The sequence below is a fragment of the Barbus barbus genome (genome assembly GCF_936440315.1).
Source record: "Barbus barbus genome assembly, chromosome: 20".
Lineage (NCBI taxonomy): Eukaryota > Metazoa > Chordata > Actinopteri > Cypriniformes > Cyprinidae > Barbus > Barbus barbus.
The window spans coordinates 23,228,598-23,246,958 of record NC_136748.1 but is presented as its reverse complement, the minus strand read 5'-3'; the positions used below and the strand labels follow the sequence as shown (position 1 = coordinate 23,246,958).

The window sequence follows — 18,361 nt, the reverse complement described above, 5'->3', positions numbered from 1 at the left end:
TCACTTGGATACTTTAAAAGAAACTAAACATGCATGGAGCATTTGCTCACACATACTGATCACATGACTAATTAATCACATGATCAGTCAACTTTCATGACTATGGCTGTCTGTTAAGTTAAAAATGACTCTTTTACTTTCAGCTCTTATTAAAAACGGTCCATGATCAACCCACAATGCACTTGGGCAGTGTGTTGAGTTCAGTACAGAGGGCATAATGGCTTGGTTTAAGGCTCTCAGTTTGTGTAGGGCAGGCAGTTGAGGAGGTAAGAGACCCATCTGGCCAGCGCGGAGCTGCGGAGCCACAGCATAAGTTCATACAGATCTATCTGACACAGAGACCAATGCTCAGACAGAGAGATCTGCAGTCGCCTGGTCCGAGACTTGGTTTTACTCCTCTTGTGTCTAAAAGAAAGGCAAAGAGACAGAGAAAGATTAGAAAGACTAAGATCCAGTAGAGGAGAGGTGAGATTACACTGCTTTAAGTAAATGATTCAGATTGTGTTGGCTCGGGCTTCGTGGTATAAGTGAGGACCTTTAGAAAGTCCACACTAGGTCATGTAATATTAACAGTGTGTGTGTGTGTGAGAGAGAGAGAGAGAGAGAGAGCCAGACAGAGAGAGAGACAGCAGTGTCAAGGCCGTAGTAAGTGGGATGTCCTTGGGGGGAAAACAACGACTCCTCTGCTCTCCTGAATGCATCTCACATTGTCACAGCGAACAGCTTTGAACTGACAAACAGTAAGTGAAATCACATTAATTTCCTTACACGTTCCCTTGGGAAAAAGAAAGAAATAAGAGGAGGGTAATGGTGAAATTCGCTCTAATTTCTGAGTATTCGAAATGTACAAAGCTTTTTGAGGTGGACAAGTTTGACTTTTCAGACCATAGCTGCTGTGTCAGGCTGGAGATGTCACGCTGGTATCATTTCCACCATCTGACAGGAGCACAGAGACAGCATGAACAGAATACAGGTTGACAACAGAAAGCAGGGACTGATGGGAACCCGGGAGTCAGTCACGAATCATTATCCGTCCTACTTTGCCAGAAATCTTGCAAAAATGTCAACAGTAACTTGTTGCATGCTCGGCCCACAGGGTCCAAAGGTTTTTGCCAGACAAGCCAAATCTAGGAGAACTGAGCTGAGAAAATGTAACAAAATATTTCTTACCAGTCATAGAAGTAGATTTAGAATTATATTAATATAACAAACACACACACACACTTTTAAGTTGCAGGTTTTTCCTGCAAAATCTAATCTACACACCTAATCTAAAATTTCAAGCCAGTAAGATTTTAAGCTTTTTGCTGCAAAAGGCTGCATTTATTTGATTAAAAATACAGTAAAACTATAGCCTGTTTCCACAATGGATTTCCACAATCTCTGTCTGTCTTTTTTTTTTTTTTTGAGAATCAGAATTAGCTTTATTCTGATTCTGAAAAAAAAAATGTAATTGCAGGTTTTTTTAATCTCACAATTCTGCTTTCCCCCCAATCCTGTGTTTACCCCTCGCAATTCTGAAATATAAACTCAGAAATGCAGAATAAAAACTCAAGAAAGGTGAGATATAAACTTACAATTCTGAGATAAATTCAAAATTGAAAGATAAAAAGACGCAATTACCCTTTTTTATTTAATGGCAGAAACGGAATTGTAAGATGTAAACTCAGAATTAAAAGAAAAAGTCAGAACAGAATTGTGAGATGTAAATTCACAACTATGAGAAAAAGTCTGAAATGTGAGATAAAAAGTCACTATTTATTTATTTGAAACCACCTTCCATAAAAAATTGTAATGTTGTGAAATATTATTACAATGTAACCTGCTTTCTATTTTTTTTTTTACCATATTTTAAAACAAACTAATCTTCAGATGGCAAAGCTGAGTATGTATGTGTTTTATTTTATTTATTTGTTGTAAACTGCGACACATTCTTTTTTTCAGGATTCTATTATGAGTATAAAGTTCTAAAGAACAGCATTTATTTAAAAAAAAAAATTTTTTTGTAACATTATAATGCCTCTACTTTTACTTTTGATCAACTTGATCCACCCTTGCTGAATATGAGTATTAATTTCTTCCAAAAAAGATTTTACTGACCCCAAACTTTTGAACAGTAGTGTAATGTGTCTGTGTGTAAGTGATTATAGCCAAAGCCAATTTTTACACGTGGCACTATAGTTAATTTTAGATCCTGCAGATATATATCTAGAGTATTACTTGGTGAATCTTGTGAATTATCCATATTTAATATGTCAAAATGAGATATAGTGGATGTTGTCACAGCTGAGCGGGAGATGAATTATTAAGCTAGCTCAGCAGACAGAGAATGACAGAAAGAGTGAACCCAGCATGCACCTCCAGTCCTCCTCGTTCCTCATTACCATGCATGTGTCCGAAACCTGAAAATGACTACCTTCACAGGAAGCAGAGGCATTAATGCACATTTGAAATTAATATATCATAACATTCTGCCTTCATCTGGGATCTTCACTGCGTATGATATCCAACAATCCTATGTGGGCGGCTCAGTGGTCGGTAGAAAAAATAAAAATGAAGTCTGATGGAGGGGATGAAAAAACTTAACATCAATCATCTAAACCTAGAAATAAGTCTTGAGTAGTCTTAAATTATTTGCTTGGTTATGACTAAAGCGCCATCGAAGTTGACATTATGTCTGAACTACAAAATGGCAATTCAGAGATTTAACTGCTGTTCATATACTCTTTCTTGGAAAGTATTTATTTCTAGGGAAGCGATCACAATGCCAAAATACATCACAAATAGAATTTTACAAAAAAATCCTTTCAAGTGGGTCATTGTTTACTTAAAAAATAGAAGCAAGTGCACACAAATTCTGAACTTACAATAACTTGAACTAATAACACAAAAAAACATTACATTATATGTTTAAGAGATTGTTAATGCACATTCATGTAGTTAGAACTGTCATTAAACTTTCATTTATATTTTAATGACCATGTACAACAGATCTGTTACTCAACATATAGGCTAATATTTGTAATTATCAAATGAAAGATGATACAAAATGTTACTCGAAATGCTAGGACTTGTGGTTAGTTTGACCATATTCAACCAATTGTGAATTCTGTATTAAAGTTGTTGGACAGTGGCTCACTGCATTTTACCCATCACCAAATGCACATACTGATTAAAAAAGGCTAATCAAACATGCAAAAGGATAAGAAAAGATGCTTTTTTCTCTAGCCACCATTAAGTATTTTGAAAAACGCAGGGACACCTCCAGAATCGTGATCACATGGATTGCATTAGTCACTTGTACAATGAGGCTGAAAATAATACTTAACAGTGTGAGGCTACAGAATGAATGCTAATGTCACTTTGCTTTCATGGGGAGACTAAGAAAAATAACCTAATTTCTTCATGAAGTTATTTCACAGTGTCTGTTTCAAAGAAAAGTGAGTGGGTTGTGTAGACTACAAAGAAAGAACAAGATTCGTGTGTCTGTTCTTTAAAGGAATAGTTCATTTAAAATTGAAAATTCTGTCATTATTTACTCACCTTCATATTGTTCCAAACAAATATGCTGTTAATTTTATCTGTGAGACACAAAAACACTAAGGTTTGAGTCATTTTATAGACAGTTCATAGTCAGCGGAGCTCCAAAAAATGATAAAAACACCACAAAAGCAAGTTTTCCAAGCCATCTGATAGATTTTTCAGCATTGCCATTTTTAAATTCTGGATTCAGATACAGGCTAGATGCAAGCTTTTTTTCTTCAAATCTGTTGTATGAAGTCTGAAGACTTCAAAAAAATCTAGTTGTTTTAACTTTTTTCTTAAGTTTTTATTTTATTTGATTTTCTTTATCTTTTTTTGGTGTTTTTGTAGTATGACAAGTCTTGCATAGCAATTGTCTACTTTTTTGATCCACAAATAAAAAAGACAGCCTTACAGGTAAATGATGGCAGAATTTTCTTTTTTGGATGAACTATTCCTACAGCTTGTACTTTAAAAACCTAACTTCACGTAATAGATGATACTGCAAACATTTCAGCTCACATCAAACTAAATCATTGTGTGATGGTCCGGTTACTTCTCTGAGTCTGTCTTTCTCTATCTGCTGTTTCTGTGAGCACAGCAATTGATAATGGATTTTAGATTCTGCATTCTGCACTTTGCTGCCATTTGGTTTTAATAAAGAGGCGCTGAGGCAGACGACATTGAGTTTCATGTCTGGGTGCTTCTTTCTTTCTGTATCACGCTGAAATCCTTTACGAGCAGACAACTGTCAGGAGCCCTCCTTCAAATCTGAACGATTTTCTCCTCCAATCATCATGTTCTTCATTAGAATGGTAAGAATAAATCAATATGATCACTGCTCACTGCTCTAGAAAGTACAATGTAGTACAATATAGTGGTATTCATTTCAGGGTGGGGGAGGTTGGACTGAGGGGCTGTGTGTCTGAGTGCATTTAAAATGCTCTGTGAGGTCCCACAGAGTCCGCTTAAATGAACGAGAGTTCCTGCGGTGCGTGGGATAGTGTCTGTGGGTTACTGGTGTGAGAGAGATGACACTGTCTTTGAGCACTGAGATGACATCAGGGACTTGAGCTCCACAGCAGACACGCAGAGATGAGCCAATGAGAGCCCACTGAACAGAGAGAATGAGGCGTTTAAGAGCAGACACACTCCAGTGTGGGAACCGGTTAATTCGGCTGCTGAAACTCTAACCTTGTGACTATTCAAGTAATGTGGCACTGAATACGGCAGAACCTTACAATAGTAGAGAAGAGACTTAAAAGAGAGAAACGATATATATATATATATATATATACACACACACACAGTTGAGGTCAAAAGTTTACATCCCCTTTCAGAATCTGCAACATGTTAATTATTTTACAAAAATAAGAGGGATCATACAAAATGCATGTTATTGTTTATTTAGTAATGACCTGAATCAGATTAAAGATCTCACATAAAAGATGTTTACATATAGTCCACAACAGAAAATAATAGTTGAATTTATAAAAACGTTCAAAAGCTTTCATCCCCTTTATACTGTGTTGTTACCTGAATGATCCACAGTTGTGATTTTTTTGTTTAGTGATAGTTGTTCATGAGTCCCTTGTTTGACCTGAACAGTTAAACTGCCTGCTGTTCTTCAGAAAAATCCTTCAGGTCCCACAAATTATTCAGATCAGTACTAAATAAACAATAACATGCATTTTGTATGATCCCTCTTATTTTGGTAAAATAATTTAGATTCTGAAAGGTGAATGTAAACTATATATATAAATATATATATATATATATATATATATACAGGTCCTTTTCAAAAAATTAGCATATTGTGATAAAGTTCATTATTTTCTGTAATGTACTGATAAACATTAGACTTTTATATATTTTAGATTCATTACAACACAACTGAAGTAGTTCAAGCCTTTTATTGTTTTAATATTGATGATTTTGGCATACAGCTCATGAAAACCCAATCTCAAAAAATTAGCATATCATGAAAAGGTTCTCTAAACGAGCTATTAACCTAATCATCTGAATCAACGAATTAACTCTAAACACCTGCAAAAGATTCCTGAGGCTTTTAAAAACTCCCAGCCTGGTTCATTACTCAAAACCGCAATCATGGGTAAGACTGCCGACCTGACTGCTGTCCAGAAGGCCAACATTGACACCCTCAATCAAGAGGGAAAGACACAGAAAGAAATTTCTGAACGAATAGGCTGTTCCCAGAGTGCTGTATCAAGGCACCTCAGTGGGAAGTCTGTGGGAAGGAAAAAGTGTGGCAGAAAAAGCAGCACAACGAGAAGAGGTGACCGGACCCTGAGGAAGATTTTTGGAGAAGGACCGATTCCAGACCTTGGGGGACCTGCGGAAGCAGTGGACTGAGCCTGGAGTAGAAACATCCAGAGCCACCGTGTACAGGCGTGTGCAGGAAATGGGCTACAGGTGCCGCATTCCCCAGGTCAAGCCACTTTTGAACCAGAAACAGCGGCAGAAGCGCCTGACCTGGGCTACAGAGAAGCAGCACTGGACTGTTGCTCAGTGGTCCAAAGTACTTTTTTCGGATGAAAGCAAATCTTGCATGTCATTCGGAAATCAAGGTGCCAGAGTCTGGAGGAAGACTGGGGAGAGGGAAATGCCAAAATGCCTGAAGTCCAGTGTCAAGTACCCACAGTCAGTGATGGTCTGGGGTGCCATGTCAGCTGCTGGTGTTGGTCCACTGTGTTTTATCAAGGGCAGGGTCAATGCAGCTAGCTATCAGGAGATTTTGGAGCACTTCATGCTTCCATCTGCTGAAAAGCTTTATGGAGATGAAGATTTCATTTTTCAGCACGACCTGGCACCTGCTCACAGTGCCAAAACCACTGGTAAATGGTTTACTGACCATGGTATTACTGTGCTCAATTGGCCTGCCAACTCTCCTGACCTGAACCCCATAGAGAATCTGTGGGATATTGTGAAGAGAAAGTTGAGAGACGCAAGACCCAACACTCTGGATGAGCTTAAGGCCGCTATCGAAGCATCCTGGGCCTCCATAACACCTCAGCAGTGCCACAGGCTGATTGCCTCCATGCCACGCCGCATTGAAGCAGTCATTTCTGCACAAGGATTCCTGACCAAGTATTGAGTGCATAACTGAACATAATTATTTGAAGGTTGACTTTTTTTGTATTAAAAACACTTTTCTTTTATTGGTCGGATGAAATATGCTAATTTTTTTAATTGAGATAGGAATTTTGGGTTTTCATGAGCTGTATGCCAAAATCATCAATATTAAAACAATAAAAGGCTTGAACTACTTCAGTTGTGTTGTAATGAATCTAAAATATATGAAAGTCTAATGTTTATCAGTACATTACAGAAAATAATTAACTTTATCACAATATGCTAATTTTTTGAAAAGGACCTGTATATTATATGATCAATATTCCAAATCAGTTTTAAATAATTATTAGAAAGCATTTACTTGAAAAAAAGCAAAAAAACAAAAAAAAAACAAATACAGTAAAACAGTAATATTATGTCATTTTATAATAATTATTATGATTTATTTATTTATTTATTATGATTTATTTATTATTATGACTTTTTTTTCAATTAAATGTCAGTTTTCAGCATCATTACAGTCTTTAGTGCCACATGATCCTTCAGAAATCATTCTAAGCAGCTAATTTGGGTTCTCAAGAAACATTTCCTACTATTATCAATGTTGAACACAGTTGTGCTGCTAAATAATTTTGTAAAATCCAAGATAAATGTTTTTTTTTTTCAGAATTTGAAAAATAGCAAGTTCATAAAAACAACATTTACATGAGAGATTCCATCCATCCATCCATCCATCCATCCATCCATCCTTATCTTGAAAAATGAAATGGCAACCACTTTGCTGTCGGTGGTGTCTTACCTGGCAATGGCACGAGTACAGCAGCGGGACATACTGATGAAGGAGCTGGAGCTGGCTCTGGTCTGCAGGATAGTCTCTATGCCTCTCAGCAGGTCGTTGGTTTTCAGAAGCAGCAGCATCTGTCGGGGAACCCGGTTCAGCAGCTCACTGATCTGAGGGAGGTACAGCGCCGCATTCGTTCGGATCTCCACATCCTGGGAGGTAAAACAAAACAGTGGTGTTAGAAGGTTACACTATTTTAAGAGTATATTATTCTGATACTATGATATTATATTGAACCGAAAATGTGCCTTGATAAAAGTCATACAAAGGGGTTTATAATGACATTTAAATAAATAATGAGATAATTTAATTTTGGGGCTAGTCTTTTAAGTAGACTACATAAGAGATTATCTCTAGCCTTAAAATGATTTTCTTATTTGTAAGTCGCTTTGGATAAAAGCGTCTGCTAAATGACTAAAAGTAAAAGTAAAAGTAAGTAAAGCCTTGCTTTTCTAAAGGCACGCCCACCTAAATAAGTTATTACAATATTCAGTAGTGGGAGGCAGAGTGCAGGGAACAGTGTGTGTGTGAAAGAGAGAGAGAGAGCAGGGTGCAGGGAAATGGAGTAGCTTATTTCACAGACAACTGAGAAACTAAGTGCTTGAAACTGCGACTGTGAAGATTAGCTATTTTGGCTCTGTCACTTCAGCAACATCAGCCCCCTGAGTTGATACTCCCGGCAAATTTTTATTAGTAATCAGGCATGAAGACCTCCCTTCCTCCCCCTGCCTGACTGGAAAAATAAGATCCCACAAGATGTCAACAGTAGCCACATTCAAGTCCAGGCTGTAAGCAGATCTTTATACCTGTATAGTCTCTGACTAAGCAGTATGCTGTAATTTACCTTACTTACTTATTTCATTTTTAATTTATTTTATATTTTATGTATTTTTTTATTCATTCATTCAATTTAATAGATTTTTAAAATTAAGATTCATTCATTCATTCTTTCTTTTAATGTCTTTTTTGGACAAAACACGCAGCCTTTGACATCAACAACAAAAACATACAGTATGGGAAGCAGTTAAGCATGTTAATTCCTAACTATGTATAACCATTTTAATTTTTTAATTCACATTTAGCATCTGAGACTAGATCTGAGCACTTTTAGCACTGTTTATGTACCATTATTAATGTTACCAAGATTTCTATTTCAAACAAATGTTGTTTTTAAACATTCAGTTTAAAGAAACTTGTAGCATTGTTTTCACAAAAATATATTAAGCAGCACAACTGTTTTCAACACTGATAATAATAAAAAATGTAAATCAGCATACCACATGATTTCTATGTGACACCGAAAACTGGATTAATGGCTGCTGAAAATTCAGCTCTACCATTACAAAAATAAATGACATTTTACAAGATATTAATACAGAAAACGTATATTAATATTCAACAATATTGCTAATTTCACTGTATTTTTTATCAAATAAATGCTGCTTTAGTGGGCATAATAAAACTTTTTAAAAAATTTGTAAAAATTTGACTGAGCACAAATTTAGCATGTGTGTGTGTGTGTGTGTGTGTGTGTGTGTGTGTGTGTGTGTGTGTGTATATATATATATATATATATATATATATATATATATATATATATGCTTCACAAAAATGGCTGAAAATTAATAATAATGGACAACTCAACATACACACTGACAGTACAGAAAAAATATTACTGTTATGAAAATCTGTGGACTCTAGTTCAACTTAAGTTTGACAACAGTGGCAATTTGCATTAACAGCTATTAATTCCATTGTTCAAAAACAAAAACAAAAAAAACTAATCACAATTAACAACCCCAAACCTCAGTTAAGGCAATTCAACTTCATTTAGTCCTTGCAAAAGCAAAAGCCTATAGTACCACAAAGTTACAACATTGTAGGACACAAAGCACAAAGAGCCGTATGACTGCAAGTTTTGATTTAGATTTAGAATCAGCAGCCAAGTGGTTAAATATCTGGACTAGTAACTAAATGGCTGCATGTTGAAACCTCACAAGAACCCGAGGTTGTTCCAGATAATGTTCTTTTGAAACATGTTTAAAGTCTCTATAAACCAAAATGATAGGGTTACACTACATATGGGTTGCGATGGCACTGAAGTATTTTCTGCTCACGGCTGTGCTTGGCTGTGGTGTGAAGAGCTGCCGAGGTGAATGTGACAGTAGATGGGTTCGGCTGAACATTTCAGACACCCTGTGTCCTGTCCTGAAACAACCTCACTTCACAGAGTGTACACATACTCAAAAGAATCATAAGGACGAAGGGACCAACAACCTGAGTGCAAAACGCTCAATGTTCTTCAAAATTAGATCATACTACCAATATATAATAATAATGTATTATATTAAGATCCAATTGTTCATGCAAGCGGCCCCTGATGGTATCACATGGGCATAGCTCCCAAGTTGGCATCGACCTGGTTGTGTCTGGCTCTTCAGGGCTAATCTATCCTGAGAGGGCCAGGAGCCAAGAGACAGGTCTGGGGCCTGCAGAGACCCATGAAGACCCCCAGCAGCTCAGGGCCCACAACAAGCTGCTGCAACAGCCAGGACAGGTGTAGAGCTGCCTCAATGCCAAACACATGTCTCTGTAATAATGGAGGCAGTGACCATACAATATGTGTACCAGCAAGATGAGAAAACAGGCCCAGAGGAACAGAATGATCAAGACCACTAATAGAATCAAAGCTGACCAAGTCATTCTGAACCATGAGCGCATTAACACATCACCACCCACATTTACATATCAGAGCCTTTTAGAAATGGAAATCATAATTTAATAATTGTAGTTCCATTTAGCCAAATGAGGTTATTTCCGGAATAAATAAAAGTTCTTGCAAAATTTGTATTGATGCTATTGAGACAATCCAACAATTAGCCTTAACTACTGACTATATTAGATACCAATACTAAAACAAAAATGTGAACAACCAACTCTTACAATATGTGCAACATAACTGTAAACTTTATGCGCTGTGGTTTTGATTCACTCCAAAGAACAAACTCAGAGTCATATGTTCAGAAATTGGAATGCACTGATCGCACTGTATGGTTTTGATTCACTAAAAAGAACCGATTCATATGGGTCACTTGTTTGGCAATTGGACTAAACTGGTCACACTGTATGTTTTTTATTCACTAAAAAGATCTGTGGACTCCAGTTCAGCCGAGGTTTGACAACAGTGGTAATTAGCATTAACAGCTATTAATTCCACTGTCCAGCAGACCAAGTGATAAAAATCACAAACCTCGATTATGGCAATTCAATTTCATTTAGTCTTTGCAAAAGCATAAGCCTATAGTATTACAAAGTGAAAACATTGTAGGACACAAAGCACAAAGAGCTGTATAACTGCAAGTTTTGATTTAGATTTACCCAGAATGTATGCTTTGGTCACACTGTATGTTTCTGATTCGCTAAAAAGAACCGATTCATAAGAGTCACTTGTTTGGGAAAACGGACTGCACTGGTCGCACTAAATAGTTTTTGATGGACTTAAAAGAACTGGTTCCTAGAAGTCATTCATTTAGGAATCATTTGGACCATACTATGGTTTTGAATCACTAAAGAACCCTCTCAAATAAGTCTATGAAGAGTCTGACCACACTAGGCAGTGCCTGCTGTGCACTGATTCAGTAGCAGCTAAACACAGTATTTTACCATTAACCATTAATGAACACATGCTGATCTGATAAACAACAGCAACAAGAAGACTGGAACACAGAATGTTAGCTAATCATAACAGAAGTTGTTTATATCCAAAAGAGCATTACACAGATAATATAAACTGGTCAAGCAAATGTAGATTCAGACTGCTTTGGGCATAAGAAACTAATGTATTAAGTGGATATCAAGGAAAAACTGCCATGAAAGAGTATAATGTAGCCTCTTTCAGAAAAGAACTTGAGCATTTTTATATTAAGTCACATGACTCAATCTTTGGATTAAGTTCAGACGGAAGCCTGACGTGAAGGTTAAATCCTTTTCTAGAAAATTAATATGAGAGACGAAGTGCAAACTGTACAACTGCAATCTAGATTCACAGCCATTGGTCAGAACATCTGAAAGGATTTTCATCAAACATTGGCAATCACCTAAAGTAAGCAGCAAAGCAGGTCAGGGTGTCAAAATCCCAAACATGTTCTGTTATAAAAGGGAAGTCAATGCAAAGACAATTTCCCAAAAGAGAGTTCCCAGAAATTTTGGTTCCTTGGCAGGATAAAAAGTCATCCAAGTGCACTCCAGCAGCAACAGTATTTTAATAACTGATTGCTGTGCTTGAGCTTGAAAAACATGTGCAAGCTCCATTTTCCTGTCCATTTATCTATTTAATCCTTAAATCTCAATCTCTAAAATTTTGTTGGAGGAGGGGGGGATTAAGTGCTAAATTAAGTGGATTTAAATTTGCTATCGCTAGGGTGGGATTTACAGGCGCCGGTAGCAGCAGCGAGCAGAAGTGAGGCGTTCGGATTAAAATAGGACACTGAACACTTGGTCTATGACCTCAAGCTACTGCTCCAACATCCAACCCATATGCCCCCACATCTCTCTGCATATATATATCCCACCACTTGCGGCAACAATAAGACAGTGACACATGCGCTCCATCCATGTGCACATATTCTCTTTAAAGAAAGACTAACTTGACAGGCTCACTGCTTTGTTTCCTGTGGTGCAGCATAGATGGTTATAGTCCAAGAATGACTATGGGCCTGTTCAATTTCCCCCATCTCTGTTCGGATTAAAAGCCCACTAAGAGATTGCCACCCCTCATTTTTTGAACGAATGTAAAGCCCATACCCTAGAGCAGTGGTCGGCAACAGGCGGCCCGCGGGCCATAAGTGGCCCGCCAGCAATAATATTTGGCCCGTGCCCGTAGCCAGATTATTTTGACAGCGGGTGGTTCTGAAATAGATCTGTCATGACAGCAACAGTTACACACAATCAGAGTATGGGAGCAGAGCGGAGTGGTGTGATTGTGAATGGAGCGAGAAGCGGATGTTGTAAAAGTCGGAGCGTTGTGGTTTTCACTCGCTCCAAGAGTGCTCCATCACCGCTCCATCACGAGTACAATTCATGCAAACGACCTGTAATATAACTGCATATTTAGCAAGAATTCACATGTTAAACATATTTAGCTAGCTAGATAGAAAAGGATCACTCAAATAATAATAGATAATGGATAGAGAGTTGGACTTGTAACCCAAAGGTCGTGGGTTTGAGTCTCAGGTCCGGCAGGGATTGTAAGTGGGGGAGTGAATAACCAACACTCTCTCCACCCTCAATACCACGACTGCCCACTGCTCCGGGTGTATGTTCACTACTGTATGTACACTTGGATGGGTTAAATGCAGAGCACAAATTCAGAGTATGGGTCACCATACTTGGCCACACATCACTTCCCTTTCCCTTTCCGTTGTTCTTTCAACTTGTCTTTTTATTTATTAAAAAAAATTGACCCTCTAACAATAGTTTTCTCTATTCTCTTTCTATTCTATCTACTTGTTTTCTTTTCTTTTATTATTCATTTCTTTTATTAAAAAAAAACTTGCTACAAGACTTATCACAGCACTTACATATTATTGCTCTTTTGTTGGTTTTGATTGCTTCTATTGTAAAGCTTAATCTTCAGGCCTTTCAGCCTGAGTTTTTTTACTTTATTAGTTTAGTTTACATGAAGAGTAACTCAGTGTCATGTTGCGTATTATTATTCTCCGTATTTTTTTTACATGCCTGATGACGCATTCTGCCTTTCATCAGCTGGGCCCCATCTCTCTGCTTTCGCCTTCTGCTTTTGAAGTTAGTCTGCACTTCAAAGTTCAACTACAAGGCATCTCTCCACTTTAAAGACGAGGGGTAATCATGAGGTAAGTCACCCCGCTGCTCCGTTCATGCACCATTGTCCCCTGATGACTCTTTGGCGGACGTGGTGCACTGCATATAAGGGTCAATCGCTCTGTGTGAACGTGAATTGGACAAAATCAGAGACAGACCGACTGTGTCATGCTACCAGCTCAGACAGCTGGAGAGAGACACAGTCCTGATTAGCCATGCCTCTCTCTATCTCTGCCTGCTCGGTACAAGTAGAAGTTGAGAATATGGTCATGTCCTAGCGGCCCTCCCTCTGGGGATCTTGGTGAGCAGCCAGAGAAGGCCCAGGACTGCACATAACTAACCGGCCAACGGAGTCGCTACCCATCAAATCAGTCAGCATTCAGGAGCATTGAGATTGATAGTCAGCCCTCAGTCGAATACTTAATGAAGAAAAATTCACAGCTTGCCCTAGGAGGAAATAAGGGAGAGGACGTTAAAATAACAATGCGACGGTCCTTCTGCATATTCACGAGTGCTTCAAATACACATTCCATTTCATCCCCGTGAGGAGTCAAAATCACTACATAAAAGGATTAGCCGCTTAGCAGCTTTCTGTATCAAGGCACTGAGGAAATGGGTCAATCTGATCAAGCGAATGGAGGGCCATTGGGAGATTTGGAGAAATGTAGAGGAAGCCACCTTCTGATCTGAGTAAAGACCAATATGTGGCACAAATAAGCAAGAAACATGCACAAAAAGATTTTAAAACAATGCATTTCTATCAGTCTGAATAACTGCAATACGATTAGCAGTTATTCAGACATTAAATTGATATTTAAAAAATAAGTAAATGATCTGCGCATCAAAACTTTTTCAAAAGAATACCAAAAATCTGAAAAGTGAATACTTTGGAAGACTTTGTAAATATTTTATACACTAATGCGTTTACATCAACTAAATCAACATAGTACCAGAACTGTTTATTGTACAGAAGTAACAAATATGCCAGATCCAAAAAAAAAAAAAAAATGAAATGCGTAGTACAAATATGCTAAATTACATTTCAGGGATATTTATTATATAAAAATGTGAATTTGTTTAATGACATTTCTAAATGCAAAATGCAAAACTACATGTTTACATGTACAGTGTTTCTGGGCCACTAACATATACTAAAACTGGATGATGCAGAAACAAAACATTTTTTAATTACCTCAAAGTAGTAATTGTGTCTGAATGCTTTACAGGATTGAAAATAACTAAATAAATACTTGAAATTTTGAAGACAGACGAGGTGGAGGTACTTTTCTATTTTGGAAAATGGCCCAGAGGTACAATAAATACCAAGCTGACTTGGGCAAATGCTGATAAGCGCAAACAGACACCGTTTACTTTTTGAAAAAGAATATCAAAACAAAACTAAAAAACTAAAAACTCAGCTAACTTGAGGCTAAACCAACAAACCTTGAAGTGAATTTGTTCCACATTGAAACAATATGCCTGAGACCTTTCAAGCATTAATACCAAGAAAAGCTATGGAAAATGTCTGGGTTATGATTTGATTTTACTGTGACCATCCGACTGCACAGACCAAAGAAGAAACATCTACTGTAAATGGAATTAAAATGTCACATCTTTACTCATCCACTGAGAACGTACGCAAGCGCGGTGCATTTAATACACGTTTACGAAAGCTGCGGTTGTTAATAACGTCAGCGGGGTTAGTAGTAGTCAAGATTTATGAGACTGTGTACATGAAGGGAGGTTGGTAACTATTAAATTCTTTACACATCAGAAATTTATTTAATTGCTTAAATGCAAGCTCGCTGGACGGAGGACTACTCAGAACACAGCTTTCTGACAGTAAGCCACACCAGGACAACCCAACTTTCTATAGCTGTCCGCCAAATAAAAAGGCCAGAGCCACTCAGAGGAGAGCTTAAGTTTTCTTTTAGCTGAGTGTGTGTGCCCCTGTCACAAAGCATGAGGCTCAACATTAGGTACTGAAGGGTACTGTTAAATAGATAACAGAAATATCCTTCTGTTAACTCTGAATCTGCTCTTCTCTGATGGACAGATAAAAACAGCTGACCACGGGAGACCTGGACATGCTAACATATAGGTTTATATAGCAGACAGGTCAAACTGCCTCTCCCTCGACCATATGCCGCTGCGGGGCAAACATTATGAGACATGGGGCTGAACAGCGAGGACAGTGCTATGATAAGCCAAAAAAAAGCTCTCCCCTGGGATAAGCACAAAGGCAATTACACAGGAGGGAGGCATTTCGTCCTGCCACCACAACTCATTACTCACATATAGGCCTTTAAGGACGCAAACTGAGTATGCTTAGCAGGCCATGCTTACCAAAAACGCTTAAACTTACAAACTATTAAACAAAACAACACACGTGTATATTATTTATGACTTGATTATTGACTTATCTATTGTTTATGACTTATTTATTGACTTGTCATAGTACTTGCATATTGCTCTTTTGATTTTGATTTCCATTGTCCTGATTTGTAAGTCGCTTTGGATAAAAGCATCCACTAAATGACTAAATATAATATATATAATATGTGTGTGTGTGTGTGTGTGTGTGTGTGTGTGTGTGTGTGTGTATATATATATATATATATATATATATATATATACACATACATACACACACACACACACATACATATATACGTATATGTATATACTGTATATATATACACACACTCACCGGCCACTTTATTAGGTACACCTGTTCAATTGCTTGGTAACACAAATTGCTAATCAGCCAATCACATGGCAGCAACTCAATGCATTTTGGCATCTAGATGTGGTGAAGACGACTTGCTGAAGTTCAAACCGAGCATCAGAATGGGGAAGAAAGGGGATTTAAGTGACTTTGAACGTGGAATGGTTGTTGGTGCCAGATGGGCTGGTCTGAGTATTTCAAAAACTGCTGATCTACTGGGATTTTCACGCACAACCATCTCTAGGGTTTACAGAGAATGGTCCGAGCGGCAGTTGTGTGGACAAAAATGCCTTGTTGATGTCAGAGGTCAGAGGAGAATGGGAAGACTGGTTAGAGATGATAGAAAGGCAACAGTAACTCAAATAACCACTTGTTACAACCAAGGTATGCAGAATACCATCTCTGAACGCACAACACGTCGAACCCTGAAGCAGATGGGCTACAGCAGTAGAAGACCAAACTGGATGCCGCTCCTGTCAGCTAAGAACTGGAAACGGAGGCTACAATTCGCAAAGGCTCACCAAAATTGAACAATAGAAGATTGGAAAAACGCTGCCTGGTCTGATGAGTCTCGATTTCTGCTGCGACATTCAGATGGTTGGGTCAGAATTTGGCGTAAAGAACATGAAAGCATAGATCCATCCTGCCTTGTCTCAACGGTTCAGGCTGGTGGTGGTGGTGTAATGGTGTGGGGGTTATTTTCTTGGCACACTTTAGGCCCCTTAGTACCAATTAAGCATGCATATATATATATATATATATATATATATATATAAGCTTATATATTATATATATATAAGCTTATATATTATATATATATAAGCTCAAATCATCTCAGACTGGTTTCTTGAACATGACCATGAGTTACTCAAATGGCCTCCACAGTCACCAGATCTCAATCCAATAGAGCACCTTTGGGATGTGGTGGAACGGGAGATTCGCATCATGGATGTGTAGCTGACAAATCTGCAGCAACTGCGTGATGCTATCATGTCAATATGGACCAAAATCTCTGAGGAATGTTTCCAACACCTTGTTGAATCTATGCCACGAAGAATTAAGGCAGTTCTGAAGGCAAAAGGGGTTCCAACCCAGTACTAGCAAGGTGTACCTAATATAAATATATATATATATATATATATATATATATATATATATATATATATAAAATTTTAGTTTACATTTAAAAAAAACCTTTTGCTTTTCTTACAAAAAAATTACAATTTATTAATAGTTTTAACAATTATTTTGAGTGAAAGTAATGCATGTATAAAGCTCATTGCCCTGACCCTCCAAATTTCTGAGCTCTATAGATGTCCTGAGCTTCAGTCACACAGCCTTCAGATTTCAAGGAAACAGCATAGTTTCACATTTTAAGAAAATGGTGCTTTTCTCTGCCGTCAAGAACTGAAAAACACAGTCAGACAAAACAATCCATTTAAAGATGGAGAAAAATGTCAGAAAAGACAAAGACTTCAGCAAATACTTGATGAACAATGCAGTGCTCTAGGAACTTTCTTTTAGGCAGTCATATCGTTTCTGAAAAGTTTAAAGGGCAAAGCTATTATGTTCAATTCCATGTTCTCAGCAACATCCGAGAGGGTCAGCTTTGTCAGACACATTTTCCATCACATAGAACTCATCGCTCATTCTACAAAATGACTGCCACACAAAAATAACGAAATAAATACAATCAAATTTGTGTCTTGGATATTAGAAAAGTGATAATAGGCTATTACTATTATTATTACAATAAATTATTATTTAAAGTATAATAAGTATATTATAATTATAATTGAAAATCAAAATATATAATCAAAATAAAGTACCCTTAGAGTTATACAGACAGGCAAGCAGTGTAATGCCAGGCAGACAGGCAGTGCACTCACATTCACCGCTCTAGATGCCCTCTGGGTCTTTGTTTTCACTTAGCATTCTCTGGTTCAAAGCTCAGTAGTTACTTTTCCATTTTAGCATAAACCCAATTTCAGATAACAGACCCAAAGCCAACAAAAAACTTTGATTAGGACTGAGGAGAAACTTCTGGAGACAGAGGAGTTTGCAGAGGAGGCCTCTCTTCATCCGCCGCAGGATATCGATTCAAAGGAGATTTTCTTTGTTTCACCTCACTAAGCAAAACCGTAGGTCATCCCGAACACATTCACACGATAAGCGTGATTTTGGATGGTATTGATCGTCTAGGCTTAAAAGATCTTGATGTTTTGGTGGGGTATTGTAACTGTCTTCCACTGGATCTGCCTTGGCTTTAACCTTTTTTTTGGTAAAAAACAAACAAAAAAACTCCCTTCACTCAGATTCAAAAACTCTTCACTCCCTCT

At 37.6% G+C, this 18,361-nt stretch overlaps 1 protein-coding gene across 1 annotated transcript in view; it reads right to left on the bottom strand.

The window, feature by feature from the left end:
- Positions 1 to 236: 236 nt before the first annotated feature.
- The window catches only part of LOC306886550 (aarF domain-containing protein kinase 1-like), a gene marked incomplete at its 3' end in the record, with an annotated part of 120,008 nt that continues 101,883 nt past the window's right edge, over positions 237 to 18,361 (bottom strand). The window contains exons 10-11 of the mRNA XM_079443737.1: positions 7,415 to 7,608; positions 237 to 405 (exon numbers count right to left, since the gene is read on the bottom strand). Coding sequence (XP_079299863.1) covers positions 237 to 405; positions 7,415 to 7,608 — 363 coding nt within the window. The remainder of the gene's footprint in view (positions 406 to 7,414; positions 7,609 to 18,361) is intronic.